The 19,325-nt window shown below is 37.1% G+C and overlaps 2 protein-coding genes across 2 annotated transcripts in view; one reads left to right on the top strand and one right to left on the bottom strand.

Annotated features, from left to right (window-relative positions):
• The window catches only part of LOC134651660 (syntaxin-binding protein 5-like), a 376,139-nt gene that overhangs the window by 31,112 nt on the left and 325,702 nt on the right, over positions 1 to 19,325 (top strand). The window lies entirely within an intron of this gene.
• On the bottom strand, positions 7,959 to 8,618 carry LOC134651523 (uncharacterized). The gene has a single exon (XM_063506625.1). The coding sequence runs from the start codon at positions 8,392 to 8,394 to the stop codon at positions 7,963 to 7,965; it is 432 nt and encodes a 143-aa protein (XP_063362695.1). The 5' UTR covers positions 8,395 to 8,618; the 3' UTR covers positions 7,959 to 7,962.

Below are 19,325 nucleotides of genomic sequence, written 5' to 3' on the forward strand. Positions count from 1 at the left end.
GGGACAGTTGCGGGAAATAGATGGCGGAGTTGCTTGGAAGTTTAAAGGAAGGTCGGTTTGTTGTTAATATTGCATATTTTATCCTTGTCATGTAATATGAGGATAATATAAATACTATACTGAAGTATTATTGTTACAGTATTATGTCAATTATGTCGGTGCCTATCTCGTCGCATTAATAATTGATTGTCCTAATGTAATGACTAATGTTACACATAAAACTCTTTTCGCATATATTTATAATTATTTTTGCCCATAGTCGGTTAGAGGAGCGTTTCAATTTCACGAGTTTCGCATATTCGCATTAACATCCGATGAAATCATAATATTTTAAACTAGATCCATAATATGAACACAGCCAAATTACAAATTGAGGGTACATAATCTGCACGTTTCTGACCACAGCCATGCGGCGAACCACTGAAAATTTGCCTCGACAGAACAATATTATCATTTAATTAACATTTTAATTAACAGTCGTAATAATTAATTGTCGCTATCGGCAATTATTACTTGAACCAGATCTCGTTATTTTAGATTTAACATGTACATTAAATTGGATAAGCTATCGCCATGTTTCACTGTTCATATTAAAACACTTCATAATCTGTCATCTCGTTGCTGTCTATGCCATTTTGAAACTTATTTAAATAACAATACGACTTAAATTAGCTCAATAGTCCGCTGAGTAAAAAAAAAGTTTGGAGCAGATTTTTTTCATAATCCTTTGTAACCACAACATTAATTAATAGTGAATGGTTTATTTTATTCGTGATGTGTGAGTGGTCGGGAGTGGACGTAGTTTTAGGAGGTGGGTAGTTATTTAAAGTTTATGTTTCCTTTTCTAACCTTTTATAACCTCCTAACGGCTAGCTGCTGTATTCGAACTTCAAGATATTCACAAGGGACGACACGTACTAGATCCATTCTAGATACGTTATAGTTTAGTTTTCAACTAGTTCTCTTTTGCAGCGCAATTCGGGCAACCAATGTCACTTTTACGATAGATCGTGTTAGATATCTATTAGATGTGAATTAGATCTCTAAGTAATATCTTGCGTAAATCGTTCAAGAGTATCTCCAGAATCGCGGAAATGTCAAATTTGACAGGTTAGATCTTAAACATATCGTTATCGTATCTTGGCGATGTCTAAAAGATATCTAACAGATGTCTATTACAAAATCCGAATCGGGCCGTAGGTTCCAAAATCTGCCAGCTTAATTTACAAACGTTTTATATATGTATTACGATAATTTTAAAAACATTTGCGTGTGTGTATTGCTAAAGGTAATAAAAGGTATAAAAATACGTTTTGCTTTAGTTGAATGTAGTTTTAATTTCACTTAATTAACATATTTTTGGGCTACAGAACGTATATTTGGGTAACTTAGCTACTGTCTGAAATTCATTTTGAATATTGGAGGTTCATATTTCGATATTACCGTCTTTACCTGACCTAGTTACTCTCAGTATATCTAAGTAAAACTTCATATTAATTTATTTTGTATTTCTGTTTTCCTTTTAAAAATCGGTTTTTAGGGTTCCGTAGCCAAATGGCAAAAAACGCAACCCTTATAGATTCGTCATGTCTGTCTGTCTGTCCGTCCGTCTGTCCGTCTGTCCGTCTGTCTGTCCGTCCGTATGTCACAGCCACTTTTTTCCGAAACTATAAGAACTATACTGTTGAAACTTGGTAAGTAGATGTATTCTGTGAACCGCATTAAGATTTTCACACAAAAATAGAAAAAAAATGGGGGTTCCCCATACTGTAAACTGAAACTCAATTTTTTTTTTTCATCAAACCCATACGTGTGGTCTATGGATAGGTCTTCAAAAATGATATTGAGGTTTCTAATATCATTTTTAGGGTTCCGTAGCCAAATGGCAAAAAACGGAACCCTTATGGATTCGTCATGTCTGTCTGTCTGTCTGTCCGTCTGTCCGTCTGTCTGTCCGTCCGTATGTCACAGCCACTTTTTTCCGAAACTATAAGAACTATACTGTTGAAACTTGGTAAGTAGATGTATTCTGTGAACCGCATTAAGATTCTCATACAAAAATAGAAAAAAAAACAATAAATTTTGGGGGTACCCCATACTTACAACTGAAACTTAAAAAAAATTTTTTCATCAAACCCATACGTGTGGGGTATCTATGGATAGGTCTTCAAAAATGATATTGAGGTTTCTAATATCATTTTTTTCTAAACTGAATAGTTTGCGCGAGAGACGCTTCCAAAGTGGTAAAATGTGTGTCCCCCCCCCTGTAACTTCTAAAATAAGAGAATGATAAAACTAAAAAAAATATATGATGTACATTACCATGCAAACTTCCACCAAAAATTGGTTTGAACGAAATCTAGTAAGTAGTTTTTTTTAATACGTCAAAATCCCCTAAATACGGAACCCTTCATGGGCGAGTCCTACTCGCACTTGGCCGCTTTTTCTAAACTGAATAGTTTGCGCGAGAGACACTTCCAAAGTGGTAAAATGTGTGTCCCCACTCCTGTAACTTCTAAAATAAGAGAATGATAAAACTAAAAAAAATATATGATGTACATTAGCATGCAAACTTCCACCGAAAATTGGTTTGAACGAGATCTAGTAAGTAGTTTTTTTTTATACGTCATAAATCCCCTGAATACGGAACCCTTCATGGGCGAGTCCGACTCGCACTTGGCCGATTTTTAGGTACATATTTTTAGAATTAACTTTATTATTCAGGTATATTAAAAATAAAGCCCTCCTCTTTATTATTTTGGAGTTCATGAAAATTTGTAAGTAGTTCATTTTTAATTTTCAGTTTATCTCTAATTAAAAATAGGCTTACAGATATTTTTAGAAATGTGTTCAAGTAAGTCCTCCAGACTTGTTATTTTAGTACAACTTGATCCTTCTATTTAATTAAACTAGATGTTTTAAGAGTTATTTATTGATGTATCAAAAATAAGTTTTGCTTGTTATTTTGGCACGATTGAAATTGTACCTATAATATTTTCAATTAAAAAAATATTTTCAATAAATCGGTCTTGAGATATTTTTAGAATTATATATTTAAGCATCAAAAATACGTAGGGTACTAATGACTTGTAATTTAACTAGAAACAATGTAATTACTAGTATTAGTTGAATGTCAAGGTGACACCTTGTGTGTTTGACACTAAACAATTCTTAAATAAATCATACACTGTATTTATCGATGAATACTTTTCACATTTAGTTAAAATGTATAATTAGTTTGAATAAAAAAAAACGTTCATACTACCTAAAGTTAGACCCGCGCATCGCACAATAACATTTTTTTACAAATATCTTCGGAACAACTATAGATCCAGCGTAAAATTTTAGAAACGTTCTTCCCAATAGTTTTAGAAATAAACTTTAAGATATACTTATATAATTATACTCTGGCAAGCAAACTTTGTCAGTAAAAATAAATAATTTGAAAATATGTATTTTTCAAACAATTTTTAAAGCTCTTTTCTACTGACTAATGTTTGCTAGATCTCAAATAGTATTTTTAACCAATTTTGTTTACCCGATTTACCGATACATCCTTCGCTCGGGGGTGACCACTGCAGCGCGGTCGATACCCGCAGCACATTCGGCGAGCTCATCAAATTGCCTGCTAATTGCCTGTCGTCGGCTTTCTAACGTTTTCGAGGTGTTAAGTTCGCAGAGGATTTGTATTGCTTAAGACGAAATTGGATACTAGTGTGTTCTTTGTCTTTAACGGATTAAACACGTTGTGTTTTGATTGGTGTAGTTGAAAACGTTGAATATATACTTTATTACTTGACCCTTACACTTTAGAAGAAAAATACAGGCCTGCTTCAACAAATTTTATGTTACAATAGAATAACAGTTTCGAACGATTCACGGTTACCCACCCCCACCCACCCGCTATCTTCACTTATAAACAAGATACATGTAACTGCGTTGAAATATCGGGAGCTCGAAAACAATACAAAAGGTAATCACAGTCCATATCCCGGTCGATATAAGCCTAGAGAATTATACTATGTTTGTATACCATTGAGTCTGAATGTAATCAACCATTTTACAAATTTCTGTGTTCATTCCCTTTGATGTTGGCAAATGTGCATTGCAAAAAGCAATTTATAACCTAGTTCCCTTGACTGATTACCTCGAAAACTAAATTGGAATCTCTCTTTACGAACGCACACATTTTCATGAAGAAAACTTAGGTTTTTTTGCTCATTCTCTGTGAGTAATATTACAACAGATTTAGTCCAAACATTCTCATATTATATTGCAATTTGGAAAAATGAGTCGCTATATCAAAGGCTGTATTTTCTGAAGATATTACTTTTTACTTTAGTATGTAAAAAGATGGGTTTTCTGCGTACTGGGAGTTTAACCAGGCTATTTTTTCGTTCTATTTAGAGTAAAAACAAAGGTACGATGCTATCCAATCTAAAGTAATGTTTATAAAATGTCTAGAATTTAATATTCACAGCGCTCGTGAATTTAGATAACTTTTAATTTATAACTATGTACATATTATTTTCGCTTCCAAGGGTTAATTTTGAGAGAGTTATTGATGCAATGGGGTTGGCCGGTCGAAGTATTAGTAAGTAGCAGATGGCGCCATCATAGCTTGCCCTGTCAATCCCTAGAATTGTGTAAATTTTTTGATTTTTTGAATGTCGTGGATACCAGCCAAGCCAAATCTCATAGAAAAAGGAGCAAGCTGTGATTGCGCCATCTATGCAAACCTTTGACAGTTGCCAAATGAGCATGTAGAAGATCCTGATGTTGCAGATTCTTATACCTTATGCACACCGTTTGCGTCTCGTGTGCGTGTACGGTACAATGTACAACGTTTTAGCACACGCAGCCCGGTGCGCTCTGACCTGCTAGCATGTGTTGCGGTCTCCCGCGCGACTCCATACATCAAGCGCGACTTCAAGTAAGGACTCGCGCGCAAGAACACAACTTTTGCTACACTTCCTGGCCTTTATATTGTGCTGAACACGGCGCGGCGTTCACGGGTCAATTTTCAAATAGGCATTTTTTGTTGTCCCACGGCTAAAACTCGAAGTCCATAGGACTTAAAGACTAGATATGTATATATTTTCATTCAGTGTATTATAAACTTTAAAAATAATGTACAACTGTACCTTAAATATTATTTGTTTCTGACAAAATTGCATTTGAAGGTCCAAAAACGGCGAAATTTGCCATTTTTCGCGTGTCCCAGTGACGGCATAGCCCAATAAAAAAAATCATAACTTTGGATGTAGGCAACGTATTATTAATAGCTTTATATTTTTATAAAGAGCATTTTCTAGAGAATTTATTGGATCTTTTCGATAATTTAATGCGTTATTTAATAAAACAAGGGAAGTCTTTTTATCGTTGTCCCGCGCGGCACTTGTTTTGTTATGACTTAAAGATACCCCCGAAAATCTTCTTTGTGTATTAAATAACGATTAGATTAACTTTACGACGCAATAGTGCGGTTAGTTGGGCGTCCTATCACCATTAAGTATGCAAGTGGAAACAGTTTTATTATGTAAAAACAGGTAATAATCTCTTTCGATATATTTTGGTACGACTACAATGACATTTGTATGGACGTTTCATATGTTGGTAACAGTCGAAATAAAAATGTGTATTTCATAATAATAGTTGCAAATATAGTGTTAAAATATATAGTAAAATAAATAAGTGAATCGGTTATATGGTGTAAGAAATTTCGCCAAAAAATATTATTGACGACATTTGTATGGCGACATTTGTACGGCTATTTTGACCGTACAGATGTCGATTGTGGCATACAAATGTCGACATATGTAGTGTCATACAAATGTCGAAAAGGCGTCATACAAATGTCGTCAGGGTCTTACAAATGCCACAAAATTAATAAATAGTGACATTAACATTTTGATACTGCCATACAATGAAGAAAAAATGCCATATACATGTCAAAAGCGCCTTAAAAATTGCTAAATAGTGCCATACAAATGTCGATCTTTAGACGTCCATATAGCTAACTATTAAAAGGATAGTGGTCCCTCGTACAGTATATTTTTTGTTCTAAAGAATCCTTCCTAAATCGATGGTTATAAATCTAAATTTCCAAAAATAAAAAATTGCCATACAAATGTCGAAAAAACACCCTCTTCAAAAATTGACCCTCACCCTCCCGCTCTTGTCAAAATTTCTCAGACTTCTTAATTAGGTATACTCATATTAATTAGTGTTCAATCGTAACCTTATGTTCCGTTTCAGGTAAGGGGCTGATTACCGGTTACCGTCGCACCGTTGGGACCGCCGAGGGTAAGTTAAGGTACGTGTAATTTACGGGAAAACGTAGTGTGCCGTTACCAAATATAGGTAATTTGGAGGTTATTATTAGATTAATGGTGTCAGGTGTAAATAGCTGTTTGGAAATGTCGGTGTACATGCAATACTTTAATTAGTTACTTACAAATATGTGACGTTCCACGGCAAAAGGTACCTTATGGCACTTGGCGCTTACGTCGCATAGCGCCGCAATAATAATAGCGCGCGGCGGCGGAGCGGCGTTAATAATAGCGTAAGCGCCAACGGCCATAAGGTACCTTTACCCGTGGGACGTCACATATTATCATATTTTGAAGTGTTTCTTTGGGTGGGCGTATATATGTCATCCGTTTCTTAAAATCAAATTAGTTGACCTTCTAATCTATTAACGTGATAAAATAAGTGTCACTTTTTACCGCTACGCGGTTGAAAGAGACGGACATTGTCTTTATCACGCTGTCACGTAGACAAACACGACTGTAATATCCTAATTTTTTATTAGGTTCGTTAAACCACTTTTCCTTTGGCGTTAATGTAATACTTTAATTCCTAATAACATAAATAGGTACTTTATTATAATTTCCTCAATAATCCCAAATTAAATCGAATATCTCGCCCCAAAAATTGGGCCGTATATGTCCGCCATAAAGATAAGCCCGTAATAACACCCTGGGAGATAAATTTTACGGGCAGCCGTCTCTTTCTGCCGATTCTACTAGCTAGCGCGTGCGAGAGAGATAAAAAGCTTGTAAAATAGTTTTGTCAATCCTACGGGTGACTGTAAACATTGATGGTGTAGTGGAAGTCATAATTTTTTCCGGCTTTTTCTTAAAAAGGTTAAGGGGAGGTCGGGGCAAATTGATATGCCAATATCTCAGCTACGTATTATACAGATTACTCCCTTATTCATAAAACTTAACTACAAGCCTCGATTAGTGAATTTATGTTTAATTATTAATTCCTTTCTTACAAATACATATAGACAAACTATTAATAGCTGATTGAGGCTTGTTGCGTTTATGAATAACGCCATAAGAGTACAGGCGTTTTTTTTTATAAACAAATTTTAAAACAGTCATTTTTTGCTCTTGACAAACTTCGGTCGTGTCATGATTGTTTATATAGGGCGGAAGCAATACAATAAACAACGTAGTAAATTAAGTAAACTTAAGATAGGTCATACAAGCAAGTACTGCACAATTTAAAAACTTATTTCAATAAAAATACAGTAAAAAGACAAATAAATAACTTATGAACTAAATACATCTATGAATAATACTAAATTAAAACTAACAACCCTAAATATATCTAAAATAAAACAAGGAATAAAAAACACGTAGCCTAACAAAACACCAAACCCTTGAAAAATAAATGTTTATTATAGCTGGTCAAGCAAATCTTGTCAGTAAAAAAGGCGCGAAATTCCAATTTTCTATGGGACGATATCCCTTCGCCCCTACTTTTTTCAAATTTGCCGCCTTTTTCTACTGACAAGCTCTGCTTGACCAAGTATAGAAATGATTTTGTTATAAATAATAACAATTGTAAGTTTCTGTTTGGCCCAATAGTTTACTCGTAGAGAATGCCTTCTGTCATAAGTCCGCCATTTGTATTACTTTCTTTTAGTGTGCAATAACATACATACATACATCACTGGCTCAGAGACCCAAAGAGGATCTTGGCCTCTGACACAAGAGAGCGCCACTCTACCCTATTCTGTGCTACTTCGCGCCAGTTGGGTATTTCAAGGGCGGACAGGTCTTTTTGGGTTTCGTCACTCCAGCGGTATCTGGGACGTCCAGACGGACGTTTTCCGCCCGGGCGCCCCACATACGCTCTTCTTACAGCACGATCCTCCCCCATCCTCTCCAGGTGACTAAGCCAGCGGAGTCGTGTGGCTTTGATCTCGCCAATTATATTGGGCATCGCAACCAGCTCCTCTAGCTCCCTATTTTTCCTTCGCCTCCAAGTTCCATCTTCCTCTCTGATAGGCCCCAGAATCTTCCGCCAGATTTTCCTCTCCGCCACTAAGAGCTTGCTCTCTTCTTTCTGAGTCAGCGTCCAAGCTTCGCACCCATACATCAAAATTGGTCTAATTACAGTCTTGTAGACTCGAATCTTGGTCGGTCTACTGATCAGCTTGGACACTAAGACTCGATGGAGCGCTGCCGAGCATCTTAGGACGTTTTGGATTCGAATATCTATCTCTTCCTCCCTTCGGTTGGTATCAGTTACTGTGCAACCAAGGTACCTAAAATGATCCACACCTTTGTAAGTGGTTGCTCCGACTACTAGGTCTTCCCTTTTCACTCTTGTACCTTTTCATATTCTGTTTTCTGGTGGTTGATTCTGAGACCTATCTTCTCCCCTTCCTGCTCCACAATTCCAGCCATGGCTTCCAGGTCCCTTTTGTTTTGAGCCAATAGTCCCAGGTCATCAGCATAGCCAATGATCTTATGTATGCCGTTCAACTCTACACCCCCATCATACATAAGCAATTTTCGGACGACGTATTCGAGTGCCAAGTTGAACAACATTGGCGAAAGGGCGTCTCCCTGCTTCAGGCCAGTGACAACTGCAAATTCGGCCGTCAGTTCTCCGCAAGCTCTTACCTTCATCTTGCTCACTTTGGTAGCTACAATAATCATTTTTACCAATTTGTCTGGCATTTTGAAGTACCGCAAAATATTGTACAGTGTATCTCTGTCAACACTGTCGTATGCTTTGGCAATAAAAGTGTGCAATAAATAAATGTTAAATAAATACGTATTTATTTTTATATAAATAAATTGAATAACAAGAAGTTTACCTTAATCTAATCAACAATTACACAATCTGTCTGGATAGTTTTACTGAATTAGATAATTAATATTCATTATAACTCCAGTAAATACCAAGAAAATTCAGAATTTCAATCAAGATTCGTCCCTAGTTGGAAACTGTTGAAATCCTTTGCAATTTAATTATCCCAACCGCTGTCCAATGCAAAGTAACCAATTTGACTAGTAAACGAAGTTAACTTGGCCAATAGTTCATTGATTCAGTAGTAAATATGTAGTAGGTATTTGCGATTCGCGCCGCGTTGCCGTTCGCCAAAACAATTAGTGCAAACCACCCACCCCACCCCTGATCCACTCGACCCCGGTTCCCCCTTCCCCCTCTATCTTTAGACCTTGGCGTACTAAATCTCACCTCAATCAATCTGCCCTAGGGCTTAGCCAAGGTGACAATCGAACACCGACTAACGCCAAAACAAAAGAAAACATGTACGGGAATGACAGATGCTATGAAAAGTTACGTGACTAGTTCCATACAGAATTTTAGTTTCGATTGGATCTTGGCTAGGCACACAGATAGTATACATAGTAGATTATGATAGTCGCCAATATTATTCGTCGTCAGTAACGACTTACCTATTGACAATCGACCATAATCATTTGCTCAAATATTTAGTATGTACTTACCAGTGATCGTTAATTTTCCAGCAATTTTGGTGCAGCATTGTTGGTTAAAAGCATCTGTATGCTACTCTAGGTGGAAGAGATAATTAGGGTTAATAACAGTAATATTAACCTTAACCAATCCTCTCTCTAGAAAAAAAATTGAAGAAATCCTTTATTTTTACTATGCTGCACCTAAATTGCTGGAAAATTAACGATCACTGGTACTTACTAATTATTTTTTTACACTCGACGCAAAAACATAAGTGTTTGTATCGGTGTTCACCAACGATAATCTTTAGATAGTTTTTGAGTATTTTGACTCACTATATGACGCTTTATAATATTCTCGAGGGCTTATTACTTACTTCATTTAAAATGTAAGGTTTGTGGCTTTTTCATAAGCGTATAAGTTAGGTTATAAACAAAACTTAAGCTGATATATAGAGTCCAAACTTTATACCAAAAGAGCTTACCAACTACAGTTTTTTTCTAAACCTGTCTGTGGCATGCTCAGAAATTCAGACCTCACAGAAACAGCCCTAAAACTATCTCCCGGCCAAAGTTGCCTTTTCCCGAAGCCTAGCTGAAAGTTTCATATCAAAAGCGCTGAAAATAGACGACACAGGGTCATAATTAATTCAGGGCGTGTAACAGGTACGGAAACTTGTGCAGGGAGGGCGAACATTGGTAAAGGTGCTTTTACCTGCCTGATATGCCGGATAAAGTCAAGTCGGAAAAACCGCTGGTGGCCTAGCGGTAAGAGCGTGCGACTTGCAATCCGGAGGTCGCGGGTTCAATTCAAACCCATGAGCTTTTCGGAACTTATGTACGAAATATCATTTGATATTTACCAGTCGCTTTTCAGTGAAGGAAAACATTGTGAGGAAACTGGACTAATCCCAATAAGGCCCAGTTTACCCTCTGGGTGGGGAGGTCAGATGGCAGTCGCTTTCGTAAAAACTAGCGCCTATGCCAATTCCTGGGATTAGTTGCCAAGCGGACCCCAGGCTCCCATGAGCCGTGGACAAAATGCCGGGACAACGCGAGGAAGAAGACTTCCATGATTCGTTTGCCGTTTTTTGCGTAATGGTACGGAACTTTACGTGCGCTAGTTCGACTCGCACTTGGCCGGTTTTTTCTTCCCATGACTCACGTGGCACTTGTCTTAAAAGCCATCCCGCGCCAACGATATATGCCGAAACCCTTAACCACTCGGTTGTACACATTGCCTAGACAGAGACACGTGTATAACACATGCGAGGGTTAGAACAGGGGGGCAGATAATCGACGACATAAGAAAACGCTTAACCCATTCGGTTGTGCAACACATTGTCTGGACAGAGACGCGTGTATTACACATAAGGGGGTTAGAGCAGGGGGTAAGATAATCGACGACATACTCGTAAGGAAGGGTTTATGGGATGCGTTAACAAGCCTGCTGATTCTGAAGACGACCGTACAGAAGAGTATTTGCCTCGGTATGTGAGGTTTTTGAAGTTTGAAGAAGACTCTAATTGGCTTTTTACTGAGTAGGGGCAGCCAGCAGAGTTTTTGAAAAACCGAAGCATTTTTTAGATCACGGTTGCCAAAAATTTTAATAGGAATTTTGAAGCCTCGCAACCTGATATCTTAACTATAACTTTTGATTGATAGAAAATTTCACTAACATACTCGTAGCTCTAAAATGCACCTTATAAAGTTGTAACAATTTTTGCATAAAAGCTCAAAATATGAAAAAAAAGAAAAAAATGCGCAATTTTATATTTGATCGAACTCATGGATTACTTTTTTTTGTTAAAACATATTATTATTATTTCGAGCCTTACGTGTCCCACTGTTGGGCATTCTAGGCCTCCCCAATTTCTCCACAGATCTCTTAGCAATGCTGTGTCAGGCCACTCCTTCAAAAAGGTGTTTAGTTCATCCCGCCATCGCCGGCGGGGTCTGCCAAATCCCCGATTTGAGTTGTTAAAAATTGAAATTCAAAAACGCATCCCGGGCACGGACAGCCATCTCGCTCACACTAACGCTCAGTAAGAGTGAGAGAAGAACCTAAACCAGCGAGGCCTTAAGCTGGTTGACTTGGAGTAGCGCTTGCTAGTGTACACTATGGAATGGCAGTAAGCCAACTGGGGCAAGTACTACCGACCATTAGGCGGCTTGTCATGTCTATTTTCCTGTCGTCTCCACATTATGGTTCGGGCACGCACAGTCATCACGCTCACACTAACGCTCAGTGAGAGTGAGAGAAGAACCTAAACCAGCGAGGCCTTAACTGGTTGACTTGGAGTAGCGCTTGCTAGTGTATACTATGGAACGGCAGTAAGCCAACTGGGGCAAGTACTACCGACCATTAGGCGGCATGTCATGTCTATTTTCCTGTCGTCTCCACATTAAGGTTGTTGATGGTATGGACGGTTGGTGAACAGATAAAGTCCTGGCGAATGTTTTGTAATATTAATTTTCGTACAATTTCGTACCTTGACACAGTGACAGTCAATATGAAAGTCGCTAGGTATCTCATACTATTGTCACTGTCACAAGGTACAGTCAGCAGCAATAATTGCTAAGCGGGCGAGGTGTTCAAAATGATCTTGACGCGACTTTACGAATGCGTGCGTGTCAAGGTAATTTTGAACACCTCGCCGGCCTAGGAACTTCTGTTGCTGACTGTACGAAATGGTACTGAGCGTTTTCCAAAAAAAGTGTACATTTCATTCATGTCTTCAAAATATTGACTTCTTGGGCTCATTTTACTCAGAATCATTTGTACATTCACGCCTCATACATGAAAAAATGTGTCCCAAAATTTTGTATGAAATTTTTTTTTCCAGTGCGTCACGTTCATACAAATAAAAAAAAATTCATACAAGAATGTGACGATCTGGAAAGGAATTTTTTGGACACGTTTTTTTATGTATGAGGCATGAATGTACAAATGATTCTGAGTAAAATGAGCCCAAGAAGTCAATATTTTGAAGACATGAATGAAATGTACACTTTTTTTGGAAAACGCTCTACTGAAATTAAATTCCTTAACCTACGTTAGCGCTGGCCTCTGAAGTTAGTTATTCGCAATCCACCAGTTCCCTCTAATTAGCGTAAACTTAGATTTTAACTCATACATATTCAATTTGCAAAGAAGTCTGTTCAAAAAAAGACTTACGAGTCAAATTACGAGTGAAAATCTACACTCAATATACTGCTAGAAATGTCCATACGAAGTGATCACTTACAAGACGGTGGGCCACATTTCATGAACTTCCGAATTAATATTGAAAGCTTTGCTGCCATCCCCATCGCCGTCGTAAAATGTTAAACAATTTTGCGTTGGAGAAATTCAAATTCAGATGAGATTCCTTACTGAATTTGCATTAATTCGACTTTGAGGTTATTTCATAACTTAAAAGCGTTTATTTTGCGGTTATACAGTATCGTTACCTTTTTTTTACTGAATAATTAGAGTCCGTGTAAGTTATCTTAAAACGGAACAAAGAGAGAGAGTGTCATTTCATTAGTCATTATAATATATGTCATGTATTTTCATAGAAATTTGACATAAGAAATGAAATTGATACCTACATTTTGTCAGTTGCCAATACCGTGCATAATTAGCTTGGTCTGACTCTAGTAATTAACCTATTCATTAATTATTGAAGAAAACATCGTGAGGAAACCGGACTAATCCCAATAAGGCCTAGTTTCCCCTCTGGGTTGGAAGGTCAGATGACAGTCGCTTTCGTAAAAACTAGTGCCTACGTCAAATCATGGGATTAGTTGTCAAGCGGACCCCAGACTCCCATGACCCGTGGCAAAATGCCGGGATAACGCGAGGAAGAAGAAGATTAATTATTGAAGAAACTAAAAAAAAAAAAATATTTAATAAGTCCTTAACTTTTGATAGCATTTTCGTATTTATTTTTACATCCAATCAACATAAAAATGCCTTTTCTGTTCTCCATAGGCAGAACGAAAAAAATCGGATTTTGTCTATGTTCCACTTTTTTGTCTTTAATTTTCTGACTCAACTGAACATTTAACACACTTATAAATTCTAATATTTGTATAAAATTGTTTAAACGTTTAAAAATATTGAAAGTTGAGCCCTCTCATTCCTCAATAAGACTAGAAAGTCTACGGAATTGATATATCTTTATCAGTATTCATCGTGGCTACAAGTGGGGTGGGACTTATAGGGTGGGGGGGGGGGGGGGTGAGAGTGGGGAGGTTATACGATATCTGGCACATTGACATTGATAGTCGAAATACTTTACGTTTACCCTGTCGGAGACATGAGGTTTTATTTATTTGTATAATTTTATAGACGCTCGATAGTGGTCGGTTTGGGACTTGTAGAGGACAGTTACTACTACAAATTTAGTGTTATATCCTATAGTAACTGTAATGTCGGTGTGATTTGAATATAATAATAAAAAGTAATAGATACCTGACTCTAGTGACTCGTAAGGGCGTAATTGCATATAACTAAGTATAAGATAAAATCCTATTTATAAGAGGTTTGAAACGAGCTTTGCGAAAACTTGTTTATAATAAAATGTTACCTTAATAATAATAAGTATTTAAGTTTTAGGCAAGTTTTAAACTTATTAGAAATACTGTTTACCATACCTCATACCTCCCATACAACTTAAAATTATTAACACGTACATTCAGTGCCTTAAACCTGACTATCGGGTATTTTATGATTTCGTTCCCAGGCCGGACGAGCCGATCGATAGTCGGGATCGTGGTACTACAGCTTTATATGACGACATTTTAGTGGCCTGGCGCGGATGTCTTGTTTGGCTGGGTGGCAAATTGGCAATGCATGTGTTAAGTATGAATGAATGAATGAATGATGATATGATGAATGATATGAAAACTCATGTATGGAGTGAGCACTCCATGCTTACTTATTTATCGACTCGACTGATGCTTTCAATACATTCACCTATCCACCATCCGTCAAACATTTCTATAATCACAATAATCGTTATGGAGATCGCGAAATCGTAAATCTGGCGTATAAATCCGTCGCCATATTGCCGGCGCGGCGTGTAGCGGTGATGTCAGGCTGATGTCACGCCTGTGTGACGTCAGCGAGAAGATGTGTACCATCCGTGTATAATATTAACTAACAATTGGTAAACCTTATTACAAGGACATAAGGCATTCTGATGGTCATTCTTAAAGTTGCTGTTAGTACGGCTCTTGCAAATTACTCGCTTTGAGCATGCCTGTGGAGGCACCCTGGCGAATATAAGGCACATTATATGTTGTCAAAGGACTGTCTCATTTCAAACATAGAAAGAGAGAATCATACTATCTTTGTCTTACACTAGTACTAGCACCCAAAAGAAAAGAGTCAGTATAATTTTCCTGGTTCTTACTGACTGACAAATTGGTTTGACCAACTATATTTATCGGATGACTGCTGTCAAGAAGCAGGCGTGGCGAATGAATATTCACAGTTTTCCCACATCGTGTTTTGTCGACGCTTTTATTTCGCCCTTTAGCGATTATATTAAACTAGGGTCGATAATATTACTTATATAATTCGAGTCAACCGACAAAAAGAGCTTACGTATATGAAATGAAAACATTGTCTATTTTAATCGTTTAATTTAATTAGGAGCCACCATACGAGTCAGGTATTCCATGGTTTATAATTATGTAGTTTTCGGCGAATAGACGGGCGTTACAAGTTTCTGAGAAAACATAAACTTATAAACAGACTATTAAACCCACGGCCCAATTCGAACAATGTTTATAAGATGTGACGTGGAGTAAATTCTTTATTTCTAGGAAGGACATAGGGTAGTTTTTACCACGGCGATTATCATTCTACGCAGACCATAACGTTAACAGAAGCATACTTTTGAATTTAAAATCGATTCGTATAGTCGAGTAGAATCGAGTCAAGAATCGTTATACAGTCCGAAATAACCCCGGCACACGCCATTTAGCCGCTGCATAATTACATGAATGCATGTGCATGTATGTCGTGTTAACTATGCGCTTTGCATCGCATGCTGTGCATTCGTCGATTGATTTATTTACCGGCGAAATCGGTTTAAAGATCTTTATTTTCTCAAAAGAATAACAATAATTCACTTACTTGAGAAATGCATACATGCATAATTTAGCTATGATACTTAATCTATGCTTAATCTAGGCTAGCGCTAGGTTAGAGCGTAAACATTAATGCAATCACAAAACCATAGAAGTTAAAATTTGCCGGTAGTGTTATAAAAGCATACATTAAAAAATGTGAACAAAACTCAAGATAATAAATTAATTGCAGATTTCCGTGAGACTTATACAAAGCTCTTCGTTACGGACAAAACCGTGTATGTCGAGCAATATTCGACAAAAAAGACGTCACTATTTTGAAAAAATCTCGAGGCCGGTATCGATTTTAGTGGAAAATATGTAAAATTGATAGATTTAGTCGGTGAAATTCTACACTTTTTGTTAGCAGCGGTTCTCAATCTTTTTTTTTGACGGCACCCTTTTGGAAAGGGAAATACTTGATGGAACCCTACAATAAAATAATAGTTTTTAGAAGTGTATTTTTTAATTAAATAAGCATAATTCTAAATTCTTGCGGAACCCTAGGGTTCCGCGGAACACACTTTGAGTATGGCTGCCTTATAGAAATAATAAGTACTGGTTTCTAAAATCACGTCTTCTTATCTTCATTTTTTTTAATTGACAAAGGAGTCACGATATTTAATAAAACCTAAGAATTAAGATGGATTGAAAAACATCACAGAAAAAAATAAGATCATTAATTATTAGGCATGCACGTATTTTTTGAACGTGGTCTTTGAAGCTTCAAATCGACATTTTTTTTTTCTTGGACAAATTAGAAGTTATATTATTATTTACACTGTGTTACATTAGTGTCGTTATTCACAGACACGCATTTAATAAAAAATATTTTAGATATATCCTTATCTGTGTTTTTTTCTTCTGTGTTTGTTACAAAACTATCAAAGGCGTTTTATGTTTTATACTTACGCAAAGGGGTAGGATCCATCCTGAATATTTCGCAACTTTGCCTATCACTTAGCATAATTCTTGTAATATTTTAATCAAGCCAAGTTTGCCGGGCGCAGGTGTGAGCAAGTATTGCCAGTGGAATTAAACCGTATAGCATAAAGCCAATGTTGCCATCTCAATCGTAAAAACCGGAACTAGGGATACGGAATATTGGGGGGACACCGTCATGCTGAAATGTCGTAAAATTTTCGTGAAATCTTTTGTCAACGGGAATTGAGGAACTGTCAATTTTATTATCTTTAGAAGTATCGAATTCCCTAATAAGTTTTTCTCGTGTTTTTTTTCTGACTACTTTGTTGTGGCTGTAGAAAAGGTAATTAAAAACAAATTAGCTTTACTATCTTTGTTTAAACAGGTTTATCAATAGCAATTTACAGTAAAAATCACAAGTTTAAACTATTAAGTAAACACTTTACAAGCAAATTTCGTTTGTTAAAATGAAAATGTTTAAACGCTTCCGTAATTATTTTTATATACTTACACTTAAATACAAAAGAGACGGTGATATGACATTTATCCCTTTAATAGTCCTGGGGGTGCCTTTCAATCAACTTAGACATACGTAGTTTTTTACGAAAGCGACTGCCGACCTCCCTCGACCATTGTATTATCCGGGATTTGAACCAACTACCTCCGTATTATCGCTGTTGTTTTAAGGGACCCACTGATTACCAGTCCGCCGGACAATATCGGCCTGTCAGTTAGAACAAAAAGTTGACCGTTCCGAACAACTGACAGGCCGATATCGCCCGGCGGACTGATAATCTGTGGGCCCCTTTATGCGATGAACGCTACGTTTAAACGCGATGCCTCTGATGCACATCATTTTATATCAGACAATCTCGCCTAAACTCGTATACCGCCGCTTCTAGATAAGACTAATATTATTTAATAGAAAAAGCGAAAACAAATATCATTTCAAAATATGCTTAATTTCTTCCCATTTTCACGCATTTTAATTTTCTGCGTGTAACGGAACGCGAATTTAACTCTTCTGCAATTCTGTGCACCGTATATACATTCGTATTATATTTTGAATTGTAACCTGCTTTAGTTTATAACTGTTACGCTGTATAACATTTATGTAATAAATAATAATATTCCCGTCGCCTACCAAGCCCAAAGAGCGTCATACGCTCACGCACACTTTATACTAAACTGCAATTTCTAGAACTATACTCTCGGTGGGCTGTCGGAGAGCATTTTATACTGGTTTTTCTACTAATTTAGTGTGTACGTATTTTATAAGCGGTTGGAACAACACGATCCTAATGCTATGTACATCTGGCGCCAAAGCTTGCCGCCATTTCCTGCTTATTGTTGGGTCATGGCCGGCAAGTTTAGTGTTGCCATGATAAAAAAGCGGCCAAGTGCGAGTCGGACTCGCCCATGAAGGGTTCCGTATTTAGGCGATTTATGACGTATAAAAAAAAAACTACTTACTAGATCTCGTTCAAACCAATTTTCGGTGGAAGTTTACATGGTAATGTACATCATATATTTTTTTTAGTTTTATCATTCTCTTATTTTAGAAGTTACGGGGGGGACACACACATTTTACCACTTTGGAAGTGTCTCTCGCGCAAACTATTCAGTTTAGAAAAAAATGATATTAGAAACCTCAATATCATTTTTGAAGACCTATCCATAGATACCCCACACGTATGGGTTTGATGAAAAAAATTTTTTTGAGTTTCAGTTCGAAGTATGGGGAACCCCAAAAATTTATTGTTTTTTTTTCTATTTTTGTGTGAAAATCTTAATGCGGTTCACAGAATACATCTACTTACCAAGTTTCAACAGTATAGTTCTTATAGTTTCGGAGAAAAGTCGCTGTGACATACGGACGGACAGACAGACGGACAGACGGACAGACAGACAGACAGACAGACAGACATGACGAATCTATAAGGGTTCCGTTTTTTGCCATTTGGCTACGGAACCCTAAAAAGTGTGGGTTTTGTACCATTTTGCCGTCGAAATTTTGAATTTCGCGCCTTTTTCTACCGACGGAGTTGGCTTGTTAGAGCAAGTATACTTGGTCAAGCAGATCTTGTCAGTAGAAAAAGGCGGCAAGTTTGAAAAATGTATAGTATAGGCGCGAAGGGATATCGTCCCATAGAAAATTTGAATTTCGCGCCTTTTTTTACTGACAAGATTTGCTTGACCAGTTATATATGTTATTGTTTGTGTGTTCTTAATGTAAAGCGACTTTGGTTCTCTAGTTTAAATAAAGGTTAGAAGGTTGTTAAAAAACTGCCTCATAGAAATGTTTTCTTATGTGTTTAGTCACCTTTAGATTCCCTTAACTAAGACGCGGACGTGTTAAGGTTAAGATACTTACTATAAAATGACTATAATCTAAAATATCCAAACGGTTAAAGTAGGTAACTGTACATCTATAGTAACAAAATGGCCGATTTGCTCCGCGTCAGAGACAAGGGGTCCTATTTCGTAGCACTCGATATATGTCGCAAATCTTGCGAGATAAGCCTGCCCCGCGGG

The sequence above is a fragment of the Cydia amplana genome, chromosome 10 (genome assembly GCF_948474715.1).
Source record: "Cydia amplana chromosome 10, ilCydAmpl1.1, whole genome shotgun sequence".
In the NCBI taxonomy this organism is placed as follows: Eukaryota; Metazoa; Arthropoda; class Insecta; order Lepidoptera; family Tortricidae; genus Cydia; species Cydia amplana.

What these genes read in the sequence shown, in the direction of transcription:
- LOC134651523 (XM_063506625.1), bottom strand. Translation starts at nt 8,394, where the DNA reads ATGTATGGGTGCGAAGCTTGGACGCTGACTCAGAAAGAAGAGAGCAAG.